We start from the raw sequence: 24,241 nt of genomic DNA, 5'->3' as shown, positions 1-24,241 counted from the left end.
TCCGACACCATTTGTTCCTTTCGTTCTATTAACCCCTGGTCCGTAGACCTCACACTTCGCCGCGCTATGACCATTTATTTTACACTTGTTGCAAAATTTGGTGCAGAACCCCGAGTGATACTTTTCACACCTTTGGCATAGCTGCTTCTGATTGTTGTTGTTGTTGCGGTTATTATTGTTGTTGGGATGATTGTTGTAGTTGCTGTTGCTGTTGTTGTTGTTGTTGTTGTTGTTGGGCCGTTTGTTGTAGTTGCGATTGATGTTGCGATTGTTGGGATAATTGTTGCGATTATTGTTGTAATTGCTGTTGTTGTTGTATTGGTGATTCTTATCACCGTTTTCCTCCCACTTTCTTTTGACTTGCTTCACATTGGCCTCTTCAGCAGTCTGTTCTTTAATTCTTTCTTCAATCTGGTTCACTAGTTTGTGAGCCATTCTACATGCCTGTTGTATGGAGGCGGGCTCATGTGAACTTATATCTTCTTGGATTCTTTCCGGTAATCCTTTCACAAACGCGTCGATCTTCTCTTCCTCATCTTCGAATGCTCCCGGACACAATAGGCACAATTCTGTGAATCGTCTTTCGTACGTGGTAATATCAAATCCTTGGGTTTGTAACCCTCTAAGTTCTGTCTTGAGCTTATTGACCTCGGTTCTGGGACGGTACTTCTCGTTCATCAAGTGCTTGAATGCTGACCACGGTAGTGCGTACGCATCGTCTTGTCCCACTTGCTCTAGATAGGTATTCCACCATGTTAACGCAGAACCTGTGAAGGTATGCGTAGCGTACTTCACTTTGTCCTCTTCAGTACACTTACTTATGGCAAACACCGATTCGACCTTCTCGGTCCACCGTTTCAATCCGATCGGTCCTTCGGTTCCATCAAATTATAAAGGTTTGCAGGCAGTGAATTCTTTATAGGTGCATCCTACACGATTTCCTGTACTGCTAGATCCAAGGTTATTGTTGGTATGTAGCGCAGCCTGTACTGCGGCTATGTTTGAAGCTAGAAAAGTACGGAATTCCTCTTCATTCATATTCACGGTGTGTCGAGTAGTCGGTGCCATTTCCTTCAAAATAGTCAAATGGAACAAGTTAATCATACAGAATATTAAGAGTAGTTAATAGTATTTCGTAGCATAATATGAAACGACCGGTCCTAATCCTCCCGGACGAAGTCTTCAACAGTTGGTCCCATTGCGATGATCGACTCCAAGTAATATCCTTAATTTGAGTTAATGCACAGCGGAAGACTTAGTTCGTACCTGAGAATAACATGCTTTAAAACGTCAACATAAAGTTGGTGAGATATATAGGTTTGATGCTAGCAGCGTTATAACTATGGACCACAAGATTTCATATTCATAAACATAATACACTCGCAAGTGTATGAAAAGCATTCCAAACAGTGGGCACCCGGTAACTAGCCTTAACAAGAGTGTGTACCCCTGAGTTATAATAATATATGCACCGAATCAAGTGCGTTCCGTTAACCTCGAAGTACTAAACACCCGTTCTTCTAGTTTAGTAGTGACTAGAACAACATCTGGGTGGGGGTGTAAAACCCGATAGATCTATCTTTAGGATTCGCGCCTACCAGTTCATAAACCAATAGTTAAAGTTACCAAGCTAGGGGATTTTTGATTCAAACCCATGTAGAACGTAATTTTAGTCACTTGTGTCCATAACGTAAATCATTTATAAAAATAGCGCATGTATTCTCAGCCCAAAAATATTTAAAGTTTAAAAGGGACTATATACTCACCATACTGTATTTTGTAGTAAAAATACATATAACACCATTGAACAAAATGTAGGGTTGGCCTCGGATTCACGAACCTATATCATTTATATATTTATTATAACATATAATTGTACCCAGATAAATTCATCTATTAATTATATAATATGTAATTTGTTATATGTATCATTTATATAAAATATGTTAGTATATATTTATATGAATTAAAAATATGTGTTTATGTACATAGTATTTATTTGTCATAAAAATAATGAATATAATAATAATAATTTTTATTTAAATTGATAGATTTAATAATAAAGACAATCTTATTTAAAATGTTAATTTTAATACAAATAATAGTTTTAATACCTTTAATAATAAATATGATGTTGATAGTAATAATAATAATAATAATAATAATAATAATAATAATAATAATAATAATAATAATAATAATAATAATAATAATAATAATCCTAAGTATTAATACTTAATTAATAATAATAACTTTAGTAACAATTATAATAATAATATTAATAACATAATAATAAGAGTATTAGAAGGGCTACCTTAATGAAATATGTTTCAAAAAAAAATTAAACGCCACTGCAGAGGTTCGAACCTCAGACCTCACCATAGCCCGATACCCCTTTAACCATTGCTCTCTGTTTACATTTCTGAATAAATCCCATACCCTTATTTATTTAACTTAATATTTCTGTTTCTCCCTTATCTTCTCCACTTCCAAAAACTGAATCGACCCCAGACAACTCAAAATCACTAATTTAATTATCAATTTGTTTTAGAACGTGAATTTAAAAAAAAACCTCGACTGGTTGTGACTAATTAACAATTAACAGAAACGAAAAAAAAAATATAAATTCAAGAAAGAGTTTTACAGCTCGTTTTGAAATTCATGAACCCAATTCACGATCTAAAAATCTGGATAGTTTTAGACTAGGATTCCAACATGAATTAGATTCTATATGACTCCTAGAAACTTTCTCCATCTTTAATTTTAACAAACACGATCCCTAAGACTCCAATTTAACTGAAGAACACAGTTTTATCTTTTGAAAACTATAGTTTGACTCCAGAATTAGGACTCGTTACAGGGATTTGAGAGCTGTGAATTTACGGAATGATTACCTAGATGATTCCTAACAAGATTGAAATATTGGTTTTTGGAATTGATTGAAATTCAAACTAATGAAGAAGATGGGTCGTGTACAGGAAAACTATCTGTGTATTCATCTTCTGATAAAAAAAACGGTAGTTTACAGTGTAGTTTTAATATAGAAAGTGGAGAAGGTAAGTAAATTTATGAGTATTAATTTGGATCGAACGTTCCCTAGTCTATATGGGTCGATTTTCTCCTCTGAGTCAAGAACAAAAAAAAAAAAAAAAATATTAACCAGACTACCATGGCTTAATGATTTGCTGTGTATTTATAAATTATAATTGATTCCAATTAGTGACCAGTACAAGGACAAGAAACAAAATCTAGCACAGTTTGATGTATATAGGTAACAGATTCGTACAAATTTGATATAGTTGATAAATATTCGATTGATTTTTAAAAATCAATTTACTGTTATGTAGGGTAAGCAGAGAAATAAAAAGCAGATAGCTTTAACAGATTATTTGTGTTTATCATAATTTTATAAATTATAATTACTATTAATATTTAATAAATGTTTTAATAATAATACTAATAATAATAATAATAATCATAATTACTTATAATAATAATAATAAGAGTAACAATACTAATAAATCATAATAGAAATAATTTTAGTGAATTTGATAATAATAATATTATTAATAATAATAACAATACTAATTATTTTAGTATTAATAAGGATAATAATAATATTAATGATATTATTTATATATTAAATTCTGTATCTATGTTATATATTTATTATACTGATATTAAAAATATTAGTATTGATATCATTTGGAAAGTGGTAATGATATTATCCTAGTAACTATATCTTAACTTAATAATCTTACATATATATATCCATACATATCTATTTACACATAATTGTTCGTGAGTCGTCAGGCGTAGTCATGTGGTAATTGATTTATAGATTTCAAACTTTCTAGACTTCATATAACAGATTTTGCTTATCGTGTCGGAAACCTATAAAGATTAAGGTTTAAATTTGGTCGGAAATTTCCGGGTCGTTACAGTACCCACCCGTTAAAGAAATTTCGTCCCCGAAATTTGATAGAGGTTGTCATCAATAACAATAGGAATGTTTTCATGACGAATATGAGGTGATAATGGAGTTTTATCATTAGTGAGAGATATAGATAAAACGTTTTGATCATGTGAAGCGTACGAGTGAAGCTATCACAAAAGAGTGAAATGAGTAATATGGTATCGTTTTAACTGATGACGTGGTTATGATTGATTTCCGGAATTTATGAGATTTAAAAGAAAATCTTTCGTAATAAGATTTGGTTCTTCGGCGATTTAGAAAACAGGATCTCCTTTGATTTAATGCAGCAAATCTGTTGTGATTTCTTTGTCGGATATTTCACTTATAAAACTACCCCCTTCGTTTTCCTTCTTCTCGTCCTTGAGTCAAGCGAGCAATGTTCTGAAATTCGTAGGTATGATATTTGAAATGAACATAACTAATGCTCTAAGAAAGAAAGGGTATTGATACGATTTTGATTTGTTAAATTACCAGAATACTCTGGAAAAATAGAATTATCAAGACGATATGTTCCTAATACGTTTGGGGATTGGATAGAATGTAAGAGCCGTGTAACATGGCACATGATGATGGTACTGTGAATCATCACATTCCATTAGAAACTTAACATAACTTACTGTAATATAATGAAGTTGATCAAGTTTCATTATATTATACTAATTCATGCGTCAGTTCCTAACACTACTTCAAAACATTCATATTTTAAATTCGAAGGTTTCAGAATTTAGAAACTAACACAGTTTCTTTTATGATGTAATACAGATAGCGCGAGAAGATAGATGATTTCCGATAAGAATAGTTATAAAAATATCTTCAGAAACATTGAGGATATTTATAATGAAAGATATGATAATATCTGAGAACTTCTAATGCCGAAGGATGATGATGAAGAATAGTGTCAGCAAAGGTTTTAGAGTATGGAGTAGGGTATGTACTAAGGATTTCAGCAGGCACTGAATCTTTTAAATTCTTTGAAGTCAAACTTATTCTTTGTGATTTGTCCACGGCTTACTTCATAGTTTCGCATAATCCGCTTTTTGATACTAAATTTTCTATTGAGTGTTTTCAAATACTCCGTTCTTTATCATCAACTTTTGACTATTAAGACCATCTACAACATGCTGCTTCGTCAGCATTCTCAAAGTTAACGGATCTGGGTCATCGGTTATCAAACTAAGGTGGTTTCAGGAGAATTGTGTTTTTAGATGGTTAAACGCTGATGACGGAATATAAAAGATTCTCCGGTAACGACAGCGAAAGAATAACGTGTATATATATCGAAACTAACCTTTCTGAGAAGTCGAGGTTAACTTGCTGGAGCTGTGACAAAATTGGCTAATTTGAAAAGGGATTGCAAAGTTATTTTGGGTAATAATAACACTAAAGAAATTAACACTGCTGCGTGTTAAACGTTGACTCAGTCTCCGAGAGTCTTACAGGAGCATAAGTCTTTTCTTCCGTAAATGAAACGCGGTTGGTTCATCCTCTCGATTGAGGGGTTTTCAAGAATCATGAAAGATCTGAACACGCATTGTAATTGTCGAGATACAAATGAGGTTTAAGATGAAATCAAGTGGCAAGCTTGAAGAATTACTTAGTTTCATATGTTATAATCAATATTTTAATTTAATTCATTTTAATTGTCCAAAGTTAGCAGTCCAATAGTCCGATGGTTCAATAATTCATATATAATTTAATATATAATATTCGAATTAAATAATACGTATCGTGACCCGTGTACCGTCTCGGTGTCGATCACAACTCAAAGTATATATATATTTTGGAATCAACTCCGACCCTGTATAGCCAACTCCCACCTTCACATATAGAGTGTCTACAGTTGTTCCGAAATATATATATAGATGGGTCGATATGATAAGTCGAAACCTTGCATACGTGTCCCGTTATTTAAAGTGCCTAAGAGTAAATAACAGAAATTAAATGACGATAAATAAAATTGCGGGAATGTAAATTGCGAAATATTAAATGTTAATTAGTTAGCTGGGAACAGTTAGCCGGAACAGTTAGCGTGAAATCCTATCACAATTCCAATTAATTAATTCGTTTGTTTCTAACACTTTTTATTTTTGTCCAATGTTTTCTTCGTTATGCCACTTGTTGGATTCTGATAGGTCAAAATCCAAATATGAAATTTGAATAGAAATGGTTATTCTGTGGTGAACGGATACGTATATCGGTAGTTGTAAGTAGGATAGTAAGTGATCGTTGAATCAGATTCGAAGTATGTACAGTGTAACTTATTAATGTGAATTCTAAATATTACTCGGGTACTACCCACCCGTTAAAATATTTTCATCATTAACAGTTTGTACAAAAGAATTTTTAATTACAATCTTTATAAAAATATACTTGCATATATATTTTCTTCAGAGGTAATTATGGATTTAATGAGTCAATAGGATATTAAACTCATTTGATTTGCCGTTAGAACAAGAATATCTAATCTCCAAAACATTAGAGATTTCTTGGTTGCCATGTCGAACGAAGATAAATGAGGTAAAACAATACGTAGAACGAAATTAATCGACATAGAATGATATGTAAAACAAGGAGTATACTTGAAGTACAGATGATGACATTGAAGCGTGTGATGTTGATATCCGAGGTACAGATCGTGACGTTAAGATTTACGGTGTGGTTGTGGTTTGGGGTTGATAAGAGTACTGTGAACGCTGGTGATGGTGGTACAGATTATGCTGCTGGTGCTGCTGCTAGTGTTTGTAACCTTCGCACCGTGTTCTCCAAAGCCGTCACACGAGCGCGAAGTTCGTTAATTTCTGCTAGTACACCAGGATGATTGGCGGTTGGGGTGAGCGAATGAACAAGATCCGAAATATGGGATAGGATATAATCGTGACGAGATACTCGAGAAATGAGAGAGAAAATGGTTTCTCGAATAGGTTCGCCGGTAAGTGCTTTAGGTTCGTCGTTAATAGGGCAATTCGGTGGGTGAAAGGGATCACCTTCTTCTTGTCTCCAATAATTTAGTACACTACGAACCCATCCCCAATTCATCCAGAATAGATGATGGGAAATTGGTTGATCCATTCCAGTGACGCTGCCTTCGGAACCCGAATGAAAATCCATATCAGCGTAGCTGTCGGAGTCGGAGGAATTCGAACTGGACGCGGAGTTCATCTTGTATAGTTGAGGAATGAATTTTTGGTTTGGGATAAATTATAGAAGTTGGGTTTGATATTCTTCAATACATAACTTACATATGTATTTATAATACTCAAAATCCCGTGATTTGCGGAGAATCTTTGAAATTCGTCAGGCAATGTCTATAGCAACAGATACGCTAGGATACAAATTTTTGTTTATACACTATCGATGCACTAAATGCAGTAAGACGTGTCTAGACTTAAGAATACTAAGCAGGCAATTCCTAAGGATAATAAGCAGATGATTTCCGACTAAATATGATAAGCAAAACTTTTGACATATAGACACGGTCAAAGTCCAGACTCATTAATGTATTCTAACAACTACTAGTCAGACACACTAATGCAAGACCTGGTTCACTAAGACCAACGCTCTGATACCAACTGAAACGACCGGTCCTAATCCTCCCGGACGAAGTCTTCAACAGTTGGTCCCATTGCGATGATCGACTCCAAGTAATATCCTTAATTTGAGTTAATGCACAGCGGAAGACTTAGTTCGTACCTGAGAATAACATGCTTTAAAACGTCAACATAAAGTTGGTGAGATATATAGGTTTGATGCTAGCAGCGTTATAACTATGGACCACAAGATTTCATATTCATAAACATAATACACTCGCAAGTGTATGAAAAGCATTCCAAACAGTGGGCACCCGGTAACTAGCCTTAACAAGAGTGTGTACCCCTGAGTTATAATAATATATGCACCGAATCAAGTGCGTTCCGTTAACCTCGAAGTACTAAACACCCGTTCTTCTAGTTTAGTAGTGACTAGAACAACATCTGGGTGGGGGTGTAAAACCCGATAGATCTATCTTTAGGATTCGCGCCTACCAGTTCATAAACCAATAGTTAAAGTTACCAAGCTAGGGGATTTTTGATTCAAACCCATGTAGAACGTAATTTTAGTCACTTGTGTCCATAACGTAAATCATTTATAAAAATAGCGCATGTATTCTCAGCCCAAAAATATTTAAAGTTTAAAAGGGACTATATACTCACCATACTGTATTTTGTAGTAAAAATACATATAACACCATTGAACAAAATGTAGGGTTGGCCTCGAATTCACGAACCTATATCATTTATATATTTATTATAACATATAATTGTACCCAGGTAAATTCATCTATTAATTATATAATATGTAATTTGTTATATGTATCATTTATATAAAATATGTTAGTATATATTTATATGAATTAAAAATATGTGTTTATGTACATAGTATTTATTTGTCATAAAAATAATGAATATAATTATAATAATTTTTATTTAAATTGATAGATTTAATAATAAAGACAATCTTATTTAAAATGTTAATTTTAATACAAATAATAGTTTTAATACCTTTAATAATAAATATGATGTTGATAGTAATAATAATAATAATAATAATAATAATAATAATAATAATAATAATAATAATAATAATAATAATAATAATAATCCTAAGTATTAATACTTAATTAATAATAATAACTTTAGTAACAATTATAATAATAATATTAATAACATAATAATAAGAGTATTAGAAGGGCTACCTTAATGAAATATGTTTCAAAAAAAAATTAAACGCCACTGCAGAGGTTCGAACCTCAGACCTCACCATAGCCCGATACCCCTTTAACCATTGCTCTCTGTTTACATTTCTGAATAAATCCCATACCCTTATTTATTTAACTTAATATTTCTGTTTCTCCCTTATCTTCTCCACTTCCAAAAACTGAATCGACCCCAGACAACTCAAAATCACTAATTTAATTATCAATTTGTTTTAGAACGTGAATTTAAAAAAAAACCTCGACTGGTTGTGACTAATTAACAATTAACAGAAACGAAAAAAAAAATATAAATTCAAGAAAGAGTTTTACAGCTCGTTTTGAAATTCATGAACCCAATTCACGATCTAAAAATCTGGATAGTTTTAGACTAGGATTCCAACATGAATTAGATTCTATATGACTCCTAGAAACTTTCTCCATCTTTAATTTTAACAAACACGATCCCTAAGACTCCAATTTAACTGAAGAACACAGTTTTATCTTTTGAAAACTATAGTTTGACTCCAGAATTAGGACTCGTTACAGGGATTTGAGAGCTGTGAATTTACGGAATGATTACCTAGATGATTCCTAACAAGATTGAAATATTGGTTTTTGGAATTGATTGAAATTCAAACTAATGAAGAAGATGGGTCGTGTACAGGAAAACTATCTGTGTATTCATCTTCTGATAAAAAAAAACGGTAGTTTACAGTGTAGTTTTAATATAGAAAGTGGAGAAGGTAAGTAAATTTATGAGTATTAATTTGGATCGAACGTTCCCTAGTCTATATGGGTCGATTTTCTCCTCTGAGTCAAGAACAAAAAAAAAAAAAAAAAATATTAACCAGACTACCATGGCTTAATGATTTGCTGTGTATTTATAAATTATAATTGATTCCAATTAGTGACCAGTACAAGGACAAGAAACAAAATCTAGCACAGTTTGATGTATATAGGTAACAGATTCGTACAAATTTGATATAGTTGATAAATATTCGATTGATTTTTAAAAATCAATTTACTGTTATGTAGGGTAAGCAGAGAAATAAAAAGCAGATAGCTTTAACAGATTATTTGTGTTTATCATAATTTTATAAATTATAATTACTATTAATATTTAATAAATGTTTTAATAATAATACTAATAATAATAATAATAATCATAATTACTTATAATAATAATAATAAGAGTAACAATACTAATAAATCATAATAGAAATAATTTTAGTGAATTTGATAATAATAATATTATTAATAATAATAACAATACTAATTATTTTAGTATTAATAAGGATAATAATAATATTAATGATATTATTTATATATTAAATTCTGTATCTATGTTATATATTTATTATACTGATATTAAAAATATTAGTATTGATATCATTTGGAAAGTGGTAATGATATTATCCTAGTAACTATATCTTAACTTAATAATCTTACATATATATATCCATACATATCTATTTACACATAATTGTTCGTGAGTCGTCAGGCGTAGTCATGTGGTAATTGATTTATAGATTTCAAACTTTCTAGACTTCATATAACAGATTTTGCTTATCGTGTCGGAAACCTATAAAGATTAAGGTTTAAATTTGGTCGGAAATTTCCGGGTCGTTACATAATATGAACTCATTTATAAAAGCTTTTTCTTCATATTAGCGTTTTATAAGTTTAAATTCGGGTAGTACCTACCCGTTAAGTTCATACTTAGTAGCTAATATACAATTCAACTACTACAATTCTATATGAAAAACTGATTGTAATAATATTTCGCGTACAAACTTTTATACAATATTTTACAAACTTACAATACCGCTTATTTTACATAAAGCATGAAATATAGCACACAATAACTTTGATACAAGATAGTTGTGAAGATAATTCTAGCTAGTACACAAGTCGTTCAGCAAAGGCAATAAAGACACGTAATTCATACGTCCAGAAACAAGTCATGCATTCTGGTTTTACTAGGACTACTTCCCATCCTTGGTCTTGTGAAACATAACCGTTATGGCCGTTGATAAGACAGCGTGTTGTAACATCATCAAAGGGACGAGGGTTACGTAATGTCCAACAGTCCCGTAACAATCTAAAAACCTCATTTCTTACCCCAATTACCGACTCCGTCACTTGTGGGAACGTTTTGTTTAATAGTTGTAGCCCGATGTTCTTGTTCTCACTTTGGTGAGAAGCGAACATTACTAACCCGTAAGCATAACATGCTTCTTTATGTTGCATGTTAGCCGCTTTTTCTAAATCACGAAGTCCTATATTCGAATATACTGAGTCAAAATAATTTCTTAACCCGTTGCGTAAAATAGCATTTAGGTTCCCCGCAATATATGCGTCAAAGTAAACACATCGTAACTTATGGATTTCTAAATGTGATATTCCCCATCTTCCGAACGAAAGCCTTTTATAAACCAAGGCATTCTTGGAACGTTCTTCGAATGTCTTACTAACTGATCTCGCCTTAAATAGTTGTGCCGAAGAATTCTGACCGACTCTAGACAATATTTCATCAATCATGTCTCCGGGTAAGTATCTTAAAATATTGGGTTGTCTATCCATTTTTTGTTTTTATACTGTAAAATAGACAAGAGTTAGATTCATAAAAAAAAAATACTTATTAATACAAGTAATTTTTACATATATCATAAAGCATAAGCACACTATATTACATATATTACACCACACGAATACAACTATCTTATTCCGACTCGCTCGTTTCTTCTTGTTCGGTTTTGGTTCGTTTTGCAAAGTTTCTAGGGATATATGATGTTCCCCTAATACGAGCCGTCGTTATCCACATTGGTTTAGAAAAACCTGGTGGTTTAGAGGTTCCCGGTTCATTGTTACAACTTAAGGACTTCGGGGGTTGACGATACATATAAAGTTCATCGGGGTTGGAATTAGATTTATCTATTTTTATGCCCTTTCCCTTATTATTTTCTTTTGCCTTTTTAAATTCAGTTGGGGTAATTTCTATAACATCATCGGAATTCTCGTCGGAATCCGATTCATCGGAGAATTGGTAATCCTCCCAATATTTTGCTTCCTTGGCGGAAACACCATTGACCATAATTAACCTTGGTCGGTTGGTTGAGGATTCTCTTTTACTTAACCGTTTTATTATTTCCCCCATCGGTTCTATTTCTTCTTCCGGTTCCGATTCTTCTTCCGGTTCCGACTCTTCTTCCGGTTCCTCTTCGGGAACTTGTGAATCAGTCCACGAATCATTCCAATTTACATTTGACTCTTCATTATTATTAGGTGAGTCAATGGGACTTGTTCTAAAGGTAGACATCTATCACATAATATCAAACACGTTAAGAGATTAATATATCACATAATGTTCATATGTTAAAAATATATAGTTTCCAACAAAAATGTTAAGCAATCATTTTTAAAGAAAACACGGTCGAAGTCCAGACTCACTACTAATGCATCCTAACAAACTCGATAAGACACACTAATGCAAAATTCTGGTTCTCTAAGACCAACGCTCGGATACCAACTGAAATGTCCCGTTCTTATTGATTAAAAACGTTCCATATTAATTGATTTCGTTGCGAGGTTTTGACCTCTATATGAGACGTTTTTCAAAGACTGCATTCATTTTAAAACAAACCATAACCTTTATTTCATAAATAAAGGTTTAAAAAGCTTTATGTAGATTATCAAATAATGATAATCTAAAATATCCTGTTTACACACGACCATTACATAATGGTTTACAATACAAATATGTTACATCGAAATCAGTTTCTTGAATGCAGTTTTTACACAATATCATACAAACATGGACTCCAAATCTTGTCCTTATTTTAGTATGCAATAGCGGAAGCTCTTAATATTCACCTGAGAATAAACATGCTTTAAACGTCAACAAAAATGTTGGTGAGTTATAGGTTTAACCTATATATATCAAATCGTAACAATAGACCACAAGATTTCATATTTCAATACACATCCCATACATAGAGATAAAAATCATTCATATGGTGAACACCTGGTAACCGACATTAACAAGATGCATATATAAGAATATCCCCATCATTCCGGGACACCCTTCGGATATGATATAAATTTCGAAGTACTAAAGCATCCGGTACTTTGGATGGGGTTTGTTAGGCCCAATAGATCTATCTTTAGGATTCGCGTCAATTAGGGTGTCTGTTCCCTAATTCTTAGATTACCAGACTTAATAAAAAGGGGCATATTCGATTTCAATAATTCAACCATAGAATGTAGTTTCACGTACTTGTGTCTATTTTGTAAATCATTTATAAAACCTGCATGTATTCTCATCCCAAAAATATTAGATTTTAAAAGTGGGACTATAACTCACCTTCACAGATTTTTACTTCATCGGGAAGTAAGACTTGGTCACTGGTTGATTCACGAACCTATAACAATATATACATATATATCAAAGTATGTTCAAAATATATTTACAACACTTTTAATATATTTTGATGTTTTAAGTTTATTAAGTCAGCTGTCCTCGTTAGTAACCTACAACTAGTTGTCCACAATTAGATGTACAGAAATAAATCGATAAATATTATCTTGAATCAATCCACGACCCAGTGTATACGTATCTCAGTATTGATCACAACTCAAACTATATATATTTTGGAATCAACCTCAACCCTGTATAGCTAACTCCAACATTCACATATAGAGTGTCTATGGTTGTTCCGAAATATATATAGATGTGTCGACATGATAGGTCGAAACATTGTATACGTGTCTATGGTATCTCAAGATTACATAATATACAATACAAGTTGATTAAGTTATGGTTGGAATAGATTTGTTACCAATTTTCACGTAGCTAAAATGAGAAAAATTATCCAATCTTGTTTTACCCATAACTTCTTCATTTTAAATCCGTTTTGAGTGAATCAAATTGCTATGGTTTCATATTGAACTCTATTTTATGAATCTAAACAGAAAAAGTATAGGTTTATAGTCGGAAAAATAAGTTACAAGTCGTTTTTGTAAAGGTAGTCATTTCAGTCGAGAGAACGACGTCTAGATGACCATTTTAGAAAACATACTTCCACTTTGAGTTTAACCATAATTTTTGGATATAGTTTCATGTTCATAATAAAAATTATTTTCTCAGAATAATAACTTTTAAATCAAAGTTTATCATAGTTTTTAATTAACTAACCCAAAACAGCCCGCGGTGTTACTACGACGGCGTAAATCTGGTTTTACGGTGTTTTTCGTGTTTCCAGGTTTTAAATCATTAAGTTAGCATATCATATAGATATAGAACATGTGTTTAGTTGATTTTAAAAGTCAAGTTAGAAGGATTAACTTTTGTTTGCGAACAAGTTTAGGATTAACTAAACTATGTTCTAGTGATTACAAGTTTAAACCTTCGAATAAGATAGCTTTATATGTATGAATCGAATGATGTTATGAACATCATTACTACCTTAAGTTCCTTGGATAAACCTACTGGAAAATAGAAAAATGGATCTAGCTTCAACGGATCCTTGGATGGCTCGAAGTTCTTGAAGCATAATCATGACACGAAAACAAGTTCAAGTAAGATCATCACTTGAAATAAGATTGTTATAGTTATAGAAATTGAACCAAAGTTTGAATATGATTATTACCTTGTATTAGAATTATAACCTACTGTAAGAAACAAATATTTCTTGAGGTTGGATGATCACCTTACAAGATTGGAAGTGAGCTAGCAAACTTGAAAGTATTCTTGATTTTATGTAACTAGAACTTGTAAAACATATGAAGAACACTTAGAACTTGAAGATAGAACTTGAGAGAGATCAATTAGATGAAGAAAATTGAAGAATGAAAGTGTTTGTAGGTGTTTTTGGTCGTTGGTGTATGGATTAGATATAAAGGATATGTAATTTTGTTTTCATGTAAATAAGTCATGAATGATTACTCATATTTTTGTAATTTTATGAGATATTTCATGCTAGTTGCCAAATGATGGTTCCCACATGTGTTAGGTGACTCACATGGGCTGCTAAGAGCTGATCATTGGAGTGTATATACCAATAGTACATACATCTAAAAGCTGTGTATTGTACGAGTACGAATACGGGTGCATACGAGTAGAATTGTTGATGAAACTGAACGAGGATGTAATTGTAAGCATTTTTGTTAAGTAGAAGTATTTTGATAAGTGTCTTGAAGTCTTTCAAAAGTGTATGAATACATATTAAAACACTACATGTATATACATTTTAACTGAGTCGTTAAGTCATCGTTAGTCGTTACATGTAAATGTTGTTTTGAAACCTTTAGGTTAACGATCTTGTTGAATGTTGTTAACCCATTGTTTATTATAACTAATGAGATTTTAAATTATTATATTATCATGATATTATGATATATAATATATCTTAGTATGATGTATATACAGTTAAATGTCGTTACAACGATAATCGTTACATATATGTCTCGTTTCGAAATCATTAAGTTAGTAGTCTTATTTTTACATATGTATTTCATTGTTAATACACTTAATAATATATTTACTTATCATTTAACATAATTAACCAAGTGTATCAATATCTTAATATGATTCATATGTACCTAGTAAGACGTTGTTATAACGATAATCGTTATATATATCGTTTTCGAGTTTCTTAAATTAATAGTCTCATTTTTATGTATATAACTCATTGTTAAAATGCCTAATGAGATACATACTTATAATAAAAACATGTTAACTATATATATAACCATATATATGTCATCGTATAGTTTTTACAAGTTTTAACGTTCGTGAATCACCGGTCAACTTGGGTGGTCAATTGTCTATATGAAACATATTTCAATTAATCAAGTCTTAACAAGTTTGATTGCTTAACATGTTGGAAACATTTAATCATGTAAATATCAATCTCAATTAATATATATAAACATGGAAAAGTTCGGGTCACTACACATACACTCAGATGTCTTCGGCCCAGTGAAACAAACATCACTTGGAGGTATGAAGTATATGGTGACATTCATTGATGACTTCTCAAGGTATGTATTGGTTTACTTCATGAAGGAAAAGTCAGAGACTTTTCATAAGTTTAAAGAGTTCAAGAACAAGGTAGAAAGTGAGCTCAATACTAAGATTCGATGCTTACGCACAGATAATGGAGGAGAATATTTATCAACCGAGTTCAACATCTATCTTGAGAAGCACAAGATCAGAAGGCAATTAACTTGCCCCAATACTCCACAGCAGAATGGAGTGGCGGAACGCAAGAATCGCCACCTTGCCGAAACTTGTCGAAGTATGCTTCATGGTAAGAATGTACCAGGTAGATTTTGGGCCGAATGTATGAGGACGGCGTCGTACGTGATTAACAGACTCCCACAAACAAAGTTGGGGTATATTTCACCTTATGAAAAATTATGGAAGATCAAGCCAACCGTCAACCATTTCAAGGTTTTTGGATGTGTATGTTACGTCTTCGTACCAGATCATCTACGAAGCAAATTTGATAAGAAGGCAATTCGATGCATTTTTGTCGGTTATGATGAATCAAGAAAAGGATGGAGATGTTGTGATCCAAATACTGGAAAGTGCCATACTACAAGAAATGTGGTATTTGATGAAGCTTCTTCATGGTGGTCACCTCAAAAGATAGAGCTTCCAGAATCTCATGGATTAGAAGAAGGACCAGAAGAGAAAGAAGAACATAAAGAGCACATATCGGATCCAATTAAAGAAGGAGATGGATCGTACTCTAAGGAAACGAGTCCATGGAAAACTGGGGTACATCAATCTACATCCGAAGAGGTTCGTCCAAGCCAAATGGATGCCGAGGAGCATGTGCAAGAATTACGGAGATCAACAAGGCCGAGGCAACCTAATCCGAGGTATGCCAATGCTGCTCATGTGGATGAATCAATACCTATTGAGCCTTCCACTTATGAAGAAGCAGCACAAAGTCAAGAATGGCAGAAAGCGATGGAAGAAGAAATTAATGCACTAAAAGAAAACCAGACATGGAGTTTAGTTCCAAAGCCAAAAGATGTAAAACCAATATCTTGTAAATGGGTTTACAAGGTGAAGACTCGATCAGATGGCTCCATTGAAAGGTATAAAGCTCGACTTGTTGCTAGAGGTTTTTCTCAACAATATGGGCTGGATTATGAAGAAACGTTTAGTCCAGTGGCGAAGATCACAACAATTCGAGCTCTACTAGCTTTAGCCGCTAGCAAATCTTGGAAGCTGTGGCAGATGGATGTCAAGAACGCTTTCTTACATGGAGAACTTGACAAAGAAATTTATATGGAGCAACCAAGAGGCTTTGAGAACAAGTCCCATCCTGACCATGTCTGCAAATTAAAGAAAGCACTATACGGCTTGAAGCAGGCTCCAAGAGCTTGGTACGGGAAGATTGGCGAGTTTTTAGTAAAAAGTGGTTTCACAGTTGCTCCTTCAGATTCTAGTTTATTTGTGAAACAAGATCAAGGAAAACTAGCCATAGTGCTAGTATATGTGGATGACTTAATCATCACGGGAGATCACTATGAGGAGATTCAAAGAACAAGAGAGAATCTGTCTATCAGATTTCATATGAAGGAGCTTGGAGAACTCAAACATTTTCTTGGACTCGAAATAGAGCAGAAAAGAGAAGGATTATTTCTGGGACAACAGAAATATGCGCGAGATCTTTTACAAAAGTACGGTTGCTTAATTGCAAACCTATCTCCACTCCGATGGATCCGAATACAAAACTACGAGCAGATGAAGGAAAAAGTCTTCAAGATGTTACCATGTATCGAAAGATGGTCAGAAGTCTTATTTATCTCACACTAAGCCGGCCAGACATATCTTATGCAGTTGGAGTGGTTAGTCGATACATGAGCAATCCGAAGAAGCCTCACCTTGATGTTGTACGACGCATCTTAAGGTATGTTAAAGGCACTATTAACTTTGGCATTTTGTACAAGAAAACAAAAGAATGTCACGTGACTGGATATTATGATGCCGATTACGCTGGAGACTATGATACACGACGGTCAACAACTGGATACATGTTTAGTCTTGGATCGGGAGTAATATCATGGTGCAGCAAGAGACAACCAACTGTATCCTTATCAAGCACCGAAGCAGAATATCGATCGGCAGCATCAGCAACACAAGAAATTATTTGGTTGAAGCAACTAATGGAAGATCTTCATCAATCAACAGATTATCAAGTAAAGCTTTTCTGCGATAACCTATCAGCTATTCGTCTAGCAGAAAATCCAGTCTTTCATGCGAGAACAAAACATATAGAAGTGCACTATCACTATGTTCGCGAGAAGGTCCTTGAAGGAGAGATCAAGATGATGCCAACAAAGACAGATGAACAGGTTGCAGATATATTCACCAAGAGCCTAAGTAAACCGAAGTTTACAAAATTCAGAGAAGCACTTGGAATGGTCTGCAAGACATCGTTGGAAGAAAATTTGCATTGAGGGGGAGTGTTAAAATACAATGCAAATTTAGAATAATATGGAATTAGTATATGTATATGGGTAAAATATCTAGATATTAATATGTATATGAAAAATATCTAGATATTAAAATGTAAAGAAAAATCTAGATATTTATGTGTGTAAGAAATATCTAGATATTTATATGTATAAAAATATCTAGATATTTATATATATCCATGGAAATATCTAGTTTCTAGAAACTTCCATGGAGTAGTATAAATAAGGGTGAGGATTTCATTTGTAGAGTGTGAAGTAAGTTGTGAGAGTTGTGAGTAAGAGTGAAATAAGAAGTGAGTTGTGAAGAAGAGAAGAAGAGTGTGAGTTAGCGAAAGTAGAGAAGAGAAAGCTTGTAAGTAATATTGTAATTGTAATTTAATATAAGTGTTTTTGTTAAGTTTCCCGATCAAGCCTTAGTTTGTGTTTAAGTTCTTAGTGCACTTTTGTTGTTCTTATTATATGGTCGGCTCTGCCGCCTAAGTAATACATGGTCGGTTATACCGCCTAAAGATATATGGTCGACACTGTCGTCTAAGTACATTGTGCACTAAGGATTTATAAAATTAAAGGCTAAACAACGCCAAAGTGTTGGTGTAGTGAGTCTTGTATAGTCTAGATCCTCTATAGTGGGTGTGTTGGGCTCGTCGAAGCTTCCAACAAAAATCATAGGAAGTGGTATTCAGTATTGCAAGAGATAGGGAGGACGTACCTTTTCTACCTTCGGTCTTTACGTACTGTCAAGGATGAAGTTGATTGTGGGACATTAATATTCGGGCAGTCATATATACGAAGTAATTGAAGGTGAGGGAGGTGTTGTTGTAAGAGCTCCTCTGAAATTGATTCCACATCCTTAAAATTCCTGATTATTAGAGAAGTTAGAGATGGTGGAAGAAGAAAAGAAGTTGAAGCAGTATTTGCAGCATCTCTTTTCATTGCAAATGCAGTTACTCCTGAATTATTACCATACAAGGTTAGTTGAATAAGTGAGGTCGGGTAATTCTGCAGCCCCCACTCTGACATTGGCTTCTTTAACTCTCCTATTCCTAGGATCCTTAGATTAGGAGGCCACAACCCACTTGGAAATGTATCGTCCATGCTTGGGCACTTCCTTATCTTCATCTCTTTCAAAGAGGTAAGAATTTGCAAATGCTCATGAGGAAATGACTTTAGATTCTTACAATACTTGATTTTAAGAACTTTGAGAGAGGATGGAAGTGACAAGGTCAATGAAGTCATTGAATCACAAAATGAGATGTCCAATTTCTCAACAGTATTAGGACAATTGTAACTCTCCAATGAATTACATTTATAAAGATTCACATCTCTAAGCACAGATTTGGTGTTACTACTTCCAACATTAACCACTTTCAGCTCATGACAAATTTCAATCTTTAATATTTCAACTGCCCCAAGATGTTTCAAAACTTCAACATCAAGTTCTGTAAGATTTTCAATATCAGTAATAGTTAAATTCTGAATTGCTGGAGACGCAACAACCATGGCTCTTAAGACTACTTCAGAACATTTCCTTAATACCAAAACCTCAAGTGATGGCAATAATCCAATTGACACCTCGGTCAGTTTCGGGCATTCTACTATACGCATTTCATGAAGACGAGGTAATGATCCAGTAGTTTTAATTGACACCTCAGCCAATTTCGGGCAATTTCCTATACAAATTTTACGAAGATGAGGAAACGATCGAGTAGTTTCGTCACCATCACAATTTGACCATTTCTCCAATCCTAGCATATCAGAAACCTCCAAGTATTCTAATAATGGAAATGCATTACCATTAAAATGTGTACAATTTCTGCACCCTTTTATTGTAAGCCCCGTTAACTTTTCAAATGAGGTATTTGCAAACCAACTAGGAAATTTCATTCCTCCATAGTTCAAAATCTTCAGTTTATTCAACTCACCTTGAGGTCTCAGTCTTTCAATCACTTCAATTTCTGTTTGCTTATTCCGAGAATCATCAAATATATCACCCCATTCCATATCCAAACTAACAAGACCCTTCTTTCCTTCTAAGTTGGCATCTATTGCTTGTTGTGAATCTACCACTTTTTCCAATCCATAGATGGAAAGATGACCTTCAAGGTTCACGAGACCTTGAAGGTCAGATATCTTGAAACCGTTAGCTCCTTTGATGAAAACCTTAGCTAGAGTTTGTAGACTCGTTAACCCACCTATCCCTGAGGGTGTCTTCTCTAACTTTGGAGTATTACTCATGTCAAGATGCCGTAGATTTATCAACTTAGCAAAGCTATCTGGCAAGCTAAACAACACTCTGCATTTACAAACCAACAGGGTTTGCAGATTATAAAGCTCACCCACTTGTTTCGGTACTTCTTTTATTTTGGTATCCGAAAAATTAAGGTAACGCAAATGCTTGAGACCGCCGATGGATTGTGGTACTTTTTCTATTGAACACCTATAAAAGCTTAGCACCCTTAGGAGCTGTAATCGAGGAAGCAATTTGCCAAGAACATGGTCTGATGTTTCAAAGCGTGACCACCAATCAACTGGTAACGGTAAGAACGTCCGCAAGCGTTTTGATTTATGTAATTCCTCGAAGTTTTTAAATTCTTTATGTCGTTGAACTAAGAATGAAACATGACGGAACTTATCAAACCCTTCATTCCTACCATATACATTCATCTTATCATCCAACATAAAGAAGAACTCTCCCGCAACACTTATGGCCAAGTCATTCATTAAGTCATGCATAATGTAATTTGATTTTTTAACAGGTGAATGTTGAAAAAATGATCTTGACCGTAGATCTTCAAAATATTGGCGACCCAGACTCTCCATTGTGTTACTGTTGCCCTTTGATTGGGACAAAAAACCTTCTGCCATCCATAATAGGACTAGTTTATCCTTATTGAACAAGTAGTCCTTTGGAAATAAAGAACAATATGCAAACAACTTCTTCAGGTGTAGAGGAAGATCATAGTAGCTCAGCTTGAGAACCGGAAGAATATCACCTTCACCATCATCTGAACTCCATACCTCACTCTTCAACAACTTATCCCATTCATCATTTCCTTTTCCTTTCAAAACCCTCCCAATTGCTATCAATGCTAAGGGCAACCCCTTACATTTCATAATTATATCTTGAGCAAGTGATGATAATGGATGGTTGTCAAAATTGGCAGATTTAGCCAACAAGGACAGAGCATCTTCATCCGATAGAAGGCCAAGATCGTGACGTTCAACATTGTCCATCGCTGATGCAACCTTCATCTTCCGTGTGGTAACTATGATTTTATTTCCTGGCGCCCCTTTAAGTGGGTTTTCAAGAGCTTTCCACTTTTGGTGGTCTTCATTCCAAACATCATCTAACACAAGTAGGAATCTCTTATTTGACAGTTTCTCGTTAAGCGCCTCATGAAGTGAATTTAAACTAGCAGGTGTACTATCCTCTTTTGTGACAGCTTGATAAATTGCCTTGCTAACAGCGAGCACATCAAACTCGTTTGAAACACAAACCCATGCCCTTAGGTCAAACTGATTTATAACTTTTTGGTTATTGTACAAAAGTCTTGCAAGAGTTGTTTTCCCGACCCCGCCAAATCCAACTATGCACACAACACTTACATCTTGATTACGTGACTCATCCCCCATTAACTTCTCGAGTAACACCGCTTCATCCGTTTCCCGACCCAAAACTGGAGACCCATCTAACAGTGATGTTTCATCGGGTCGTTCATATTTTTTGTTTGACCCAAGTGCAACAATCGTATTGAAATCTATACCATGAATATTTTTATTCTCGTTAAGACCATTCAATTTTTCAGTAATTTCAGCAAGCATAGAACGCAACTTATAAACATACTTCATGTTATAAGGTGTGAAATTACTACAAAAACTTGGAATGATCTTTTTCAATACCTTACCGGTGCTTGTGCTGCCACGCAATTCATCATTCACCTTTCTTCTTAAAGTTTTGGTGGCCAGATCATCGAGTACATCTTCTATATCATAAGCTAGACGATGAAGATCTAGTAGCCATACTTTTACAGCTTCATGTGTTATATGCTTCTCACTTGCATCAGCAAGTACACCTTCAATATATGTCCACTTTGTCTTCAAGTTTTCTAGCTGAGATGTGATTTCTTTGGACCCAATCAGCTTCCTAAAGTCACTAGAGAGTAGCTTTTCAAGCAGCACATTGACAGCACTTGAAACAACAGTAGTACCAAGAAATTCGGCGGCCATTGGAATAATTTAAAGATTGATCAAAAGAGTGTATTGCTGGTTGGTTGTAAATAATTTAAGGGATCTGGTTGATTTCAAAAGTTGATCGAATTGAAGGAAAAGAGTAGACGACTAAGAAGTAGAAGACCAAGAAGAGTTGAGTGTAGAATTTTTGTGTGTGTGTGGAGGATATTGCATGGATAGTAGAGAGGTTAGGTGCCAAAACTCATCATTCATTTGCTAGTACATGAAACAATTTAATTCTACTAATTGTAAAAACATTTTGTGGAGGATATTGCATGGATAATAGAGAGGTTAGGTGCCAAAACTCATCATTTATTTACTAGTACATCAAACAATTTAATTCTATTAATTGTAAAAACATTTTGTGGAGGATATTGCATGGATAATAGAGAGGTTAGGTGCCAAAACTCATTATTCATTCACTAGTACATCAAACAATTTAATTCTATCAATTCTATTACCTACCATGTATTATATTTTCAATTATTGAAATGTATTTCACACGTCAGTAATGTGTATATGTAAAGAAATACATAATGTAGAATGTACAAATTATACTAATATTAATAGTATTAATATTTATATTATATGCTTAACTTTAGGAGATTTTTGACCAATAGTTTTGTTCAGCTCGAATTCACGACACGATAGTTGTGACTAAAAGAAGTCACACAAAAATAAAATCGGAAATTCCATAAACCCTCAACGCTCAATTATCGCGTTGACCAAACACATTTCAATACAAAATATAATTAGAGCTCCCAATGTTCGATTCAAACACATTGCAATTCAAAAAATATAATTGAAGCTCCCAACGTTTGACTTAACTGACATTGGCATTATTGTAATTGTAATTGTGTTTAAAAGTGTCATATCTTAGCAAATGTTAGCTTCAAGAACTTGATTCTTATTGCTGTACTATTGGGTCTCATTTTCTTTCCCATTGCCAGAAAGCCAGAAATTTATTGCTTATATATCAGAATGCTTCTTTGTATAATCTATATCTATATCTATATATCTATATCTATCTATATCTATATCTATACTATATATAATAACAAAGATGAAAATAGATCATCTTAAATAACAACAACTAATCTTAGCCCTCCATTAACTTAATCCTAAATAATCACAATCATTCATTTTCAAAAAACTTCCTAATGACATCATAATCATCACCTTGAATTGTTTGATTACCAAAACAACCTTCTAATCAATATATTTATTTACTTCCTAATAACATCATAATCATCACCTTGAATTGTTTGATTACCAGAACACTCTTCTAATCAGAGTTTTTTAACTAACCCTTGTAATCTGAAAACTTATTTAAGAAAATGAGTATTTTCAAAAATATTTAGTATTTACCATTTTCTTTAATTTTATTTTTTTATATAAATTTTAAGAACCTGATATTGAATACAAAAAGTCTAAAAGTGACGGCGATATATTTACAAACCCTCATTTAAATTGACCGTCACTCTTCCTCTCCTCCAACAAATCATTGCCGTCTTCTTCAGAGTACAAATTAATTTTTAGCATAGCATTATATCTGTTATATTATAACTTAATAAAATAAAAGAGTACATATTGGTAAGTAGATATGGTTCACTTTTTAACTATTTTGCTAAAAAAATTTCTTTTGCAGAATGATTGAAAATAGTATTTCATTGCTTACGGAATTAGTCGAAGATAGGAGTAATGGCTTTTTAACTTCTAATTTCTTATCATACATGGTGCAAAATGAAGACTTTAATCAGGGGCGGAGCTTTATGTAGATAGGGCGGGGCATCCGCCCCAGCTGGATT

At 33.5% G+C, this 24,241-nt stretch overlaps 1 protein-coding gene across 1 annotated transcript; it reads right to left on the bottom strand.

Moving 5' to 3' along the window:
- Window positions 1-18,917: 18,917 nt before the first annotated feature.
- Window positions 18,918-22,513, bottom strand: LOC139875748 (putative disease resistance RPP13-like protein 1). The gene is made up of 2 exons (XM_071863052.1): window positions 19,851-22,513; window positions 18,918-19,775 (listed from the first exon to the last, which is right to left on the bottom strand). The coding sequence occupies exons 1-2, from the start codon at window positions 22,428-22,430 to the stop codon at window positions 18,918-18,920; spliced, it is 3,438 nt and encodes a 1,145-aa protein (XP_071719153.1). The 5' UTR covers window positions 22,431-22,513.
- Window positions 22,514-24,241: the final 1,728 nt, after the last annotated feature.

Source organism: Rutidosis leptorrhynchoides, chromosome 11 (genome assembly GCF_046630445.1).
Source record: "Rutidosis leptorrhynchoides isolate AG116_Rl617_1_P2 chromosome 11, CSIRO_AGI_Rlap_v1, whole genome shotgun sequence".
Lineage (NCBI taxonomy): Eukaryota > Viridiplantae > Streptophyta > Magnoliopsida > Asterales > Asteraceae > Rutidosis > Rutidosis leptorrhynchoides.
This window is presented reverse-complemented; position numbering and strand designations above follow the sequence as displayed.

Coding starts and splice junctions, on each gene's coding strand:
- LOC139875748 (XM_071863052.1), bottom strand. CDS start 22,430: ATGGCCGCCGAATTTCTTGGTACTACTGTTGTTTCAAGTGCTGTCAAT. Junction 19,776..19,850: donor ATTGCCCGAAATTGGCTGAG/GTGTCAATTAAA, acceptor AAACTGACCGAG/GTGTCAATTGGATTATTGCC.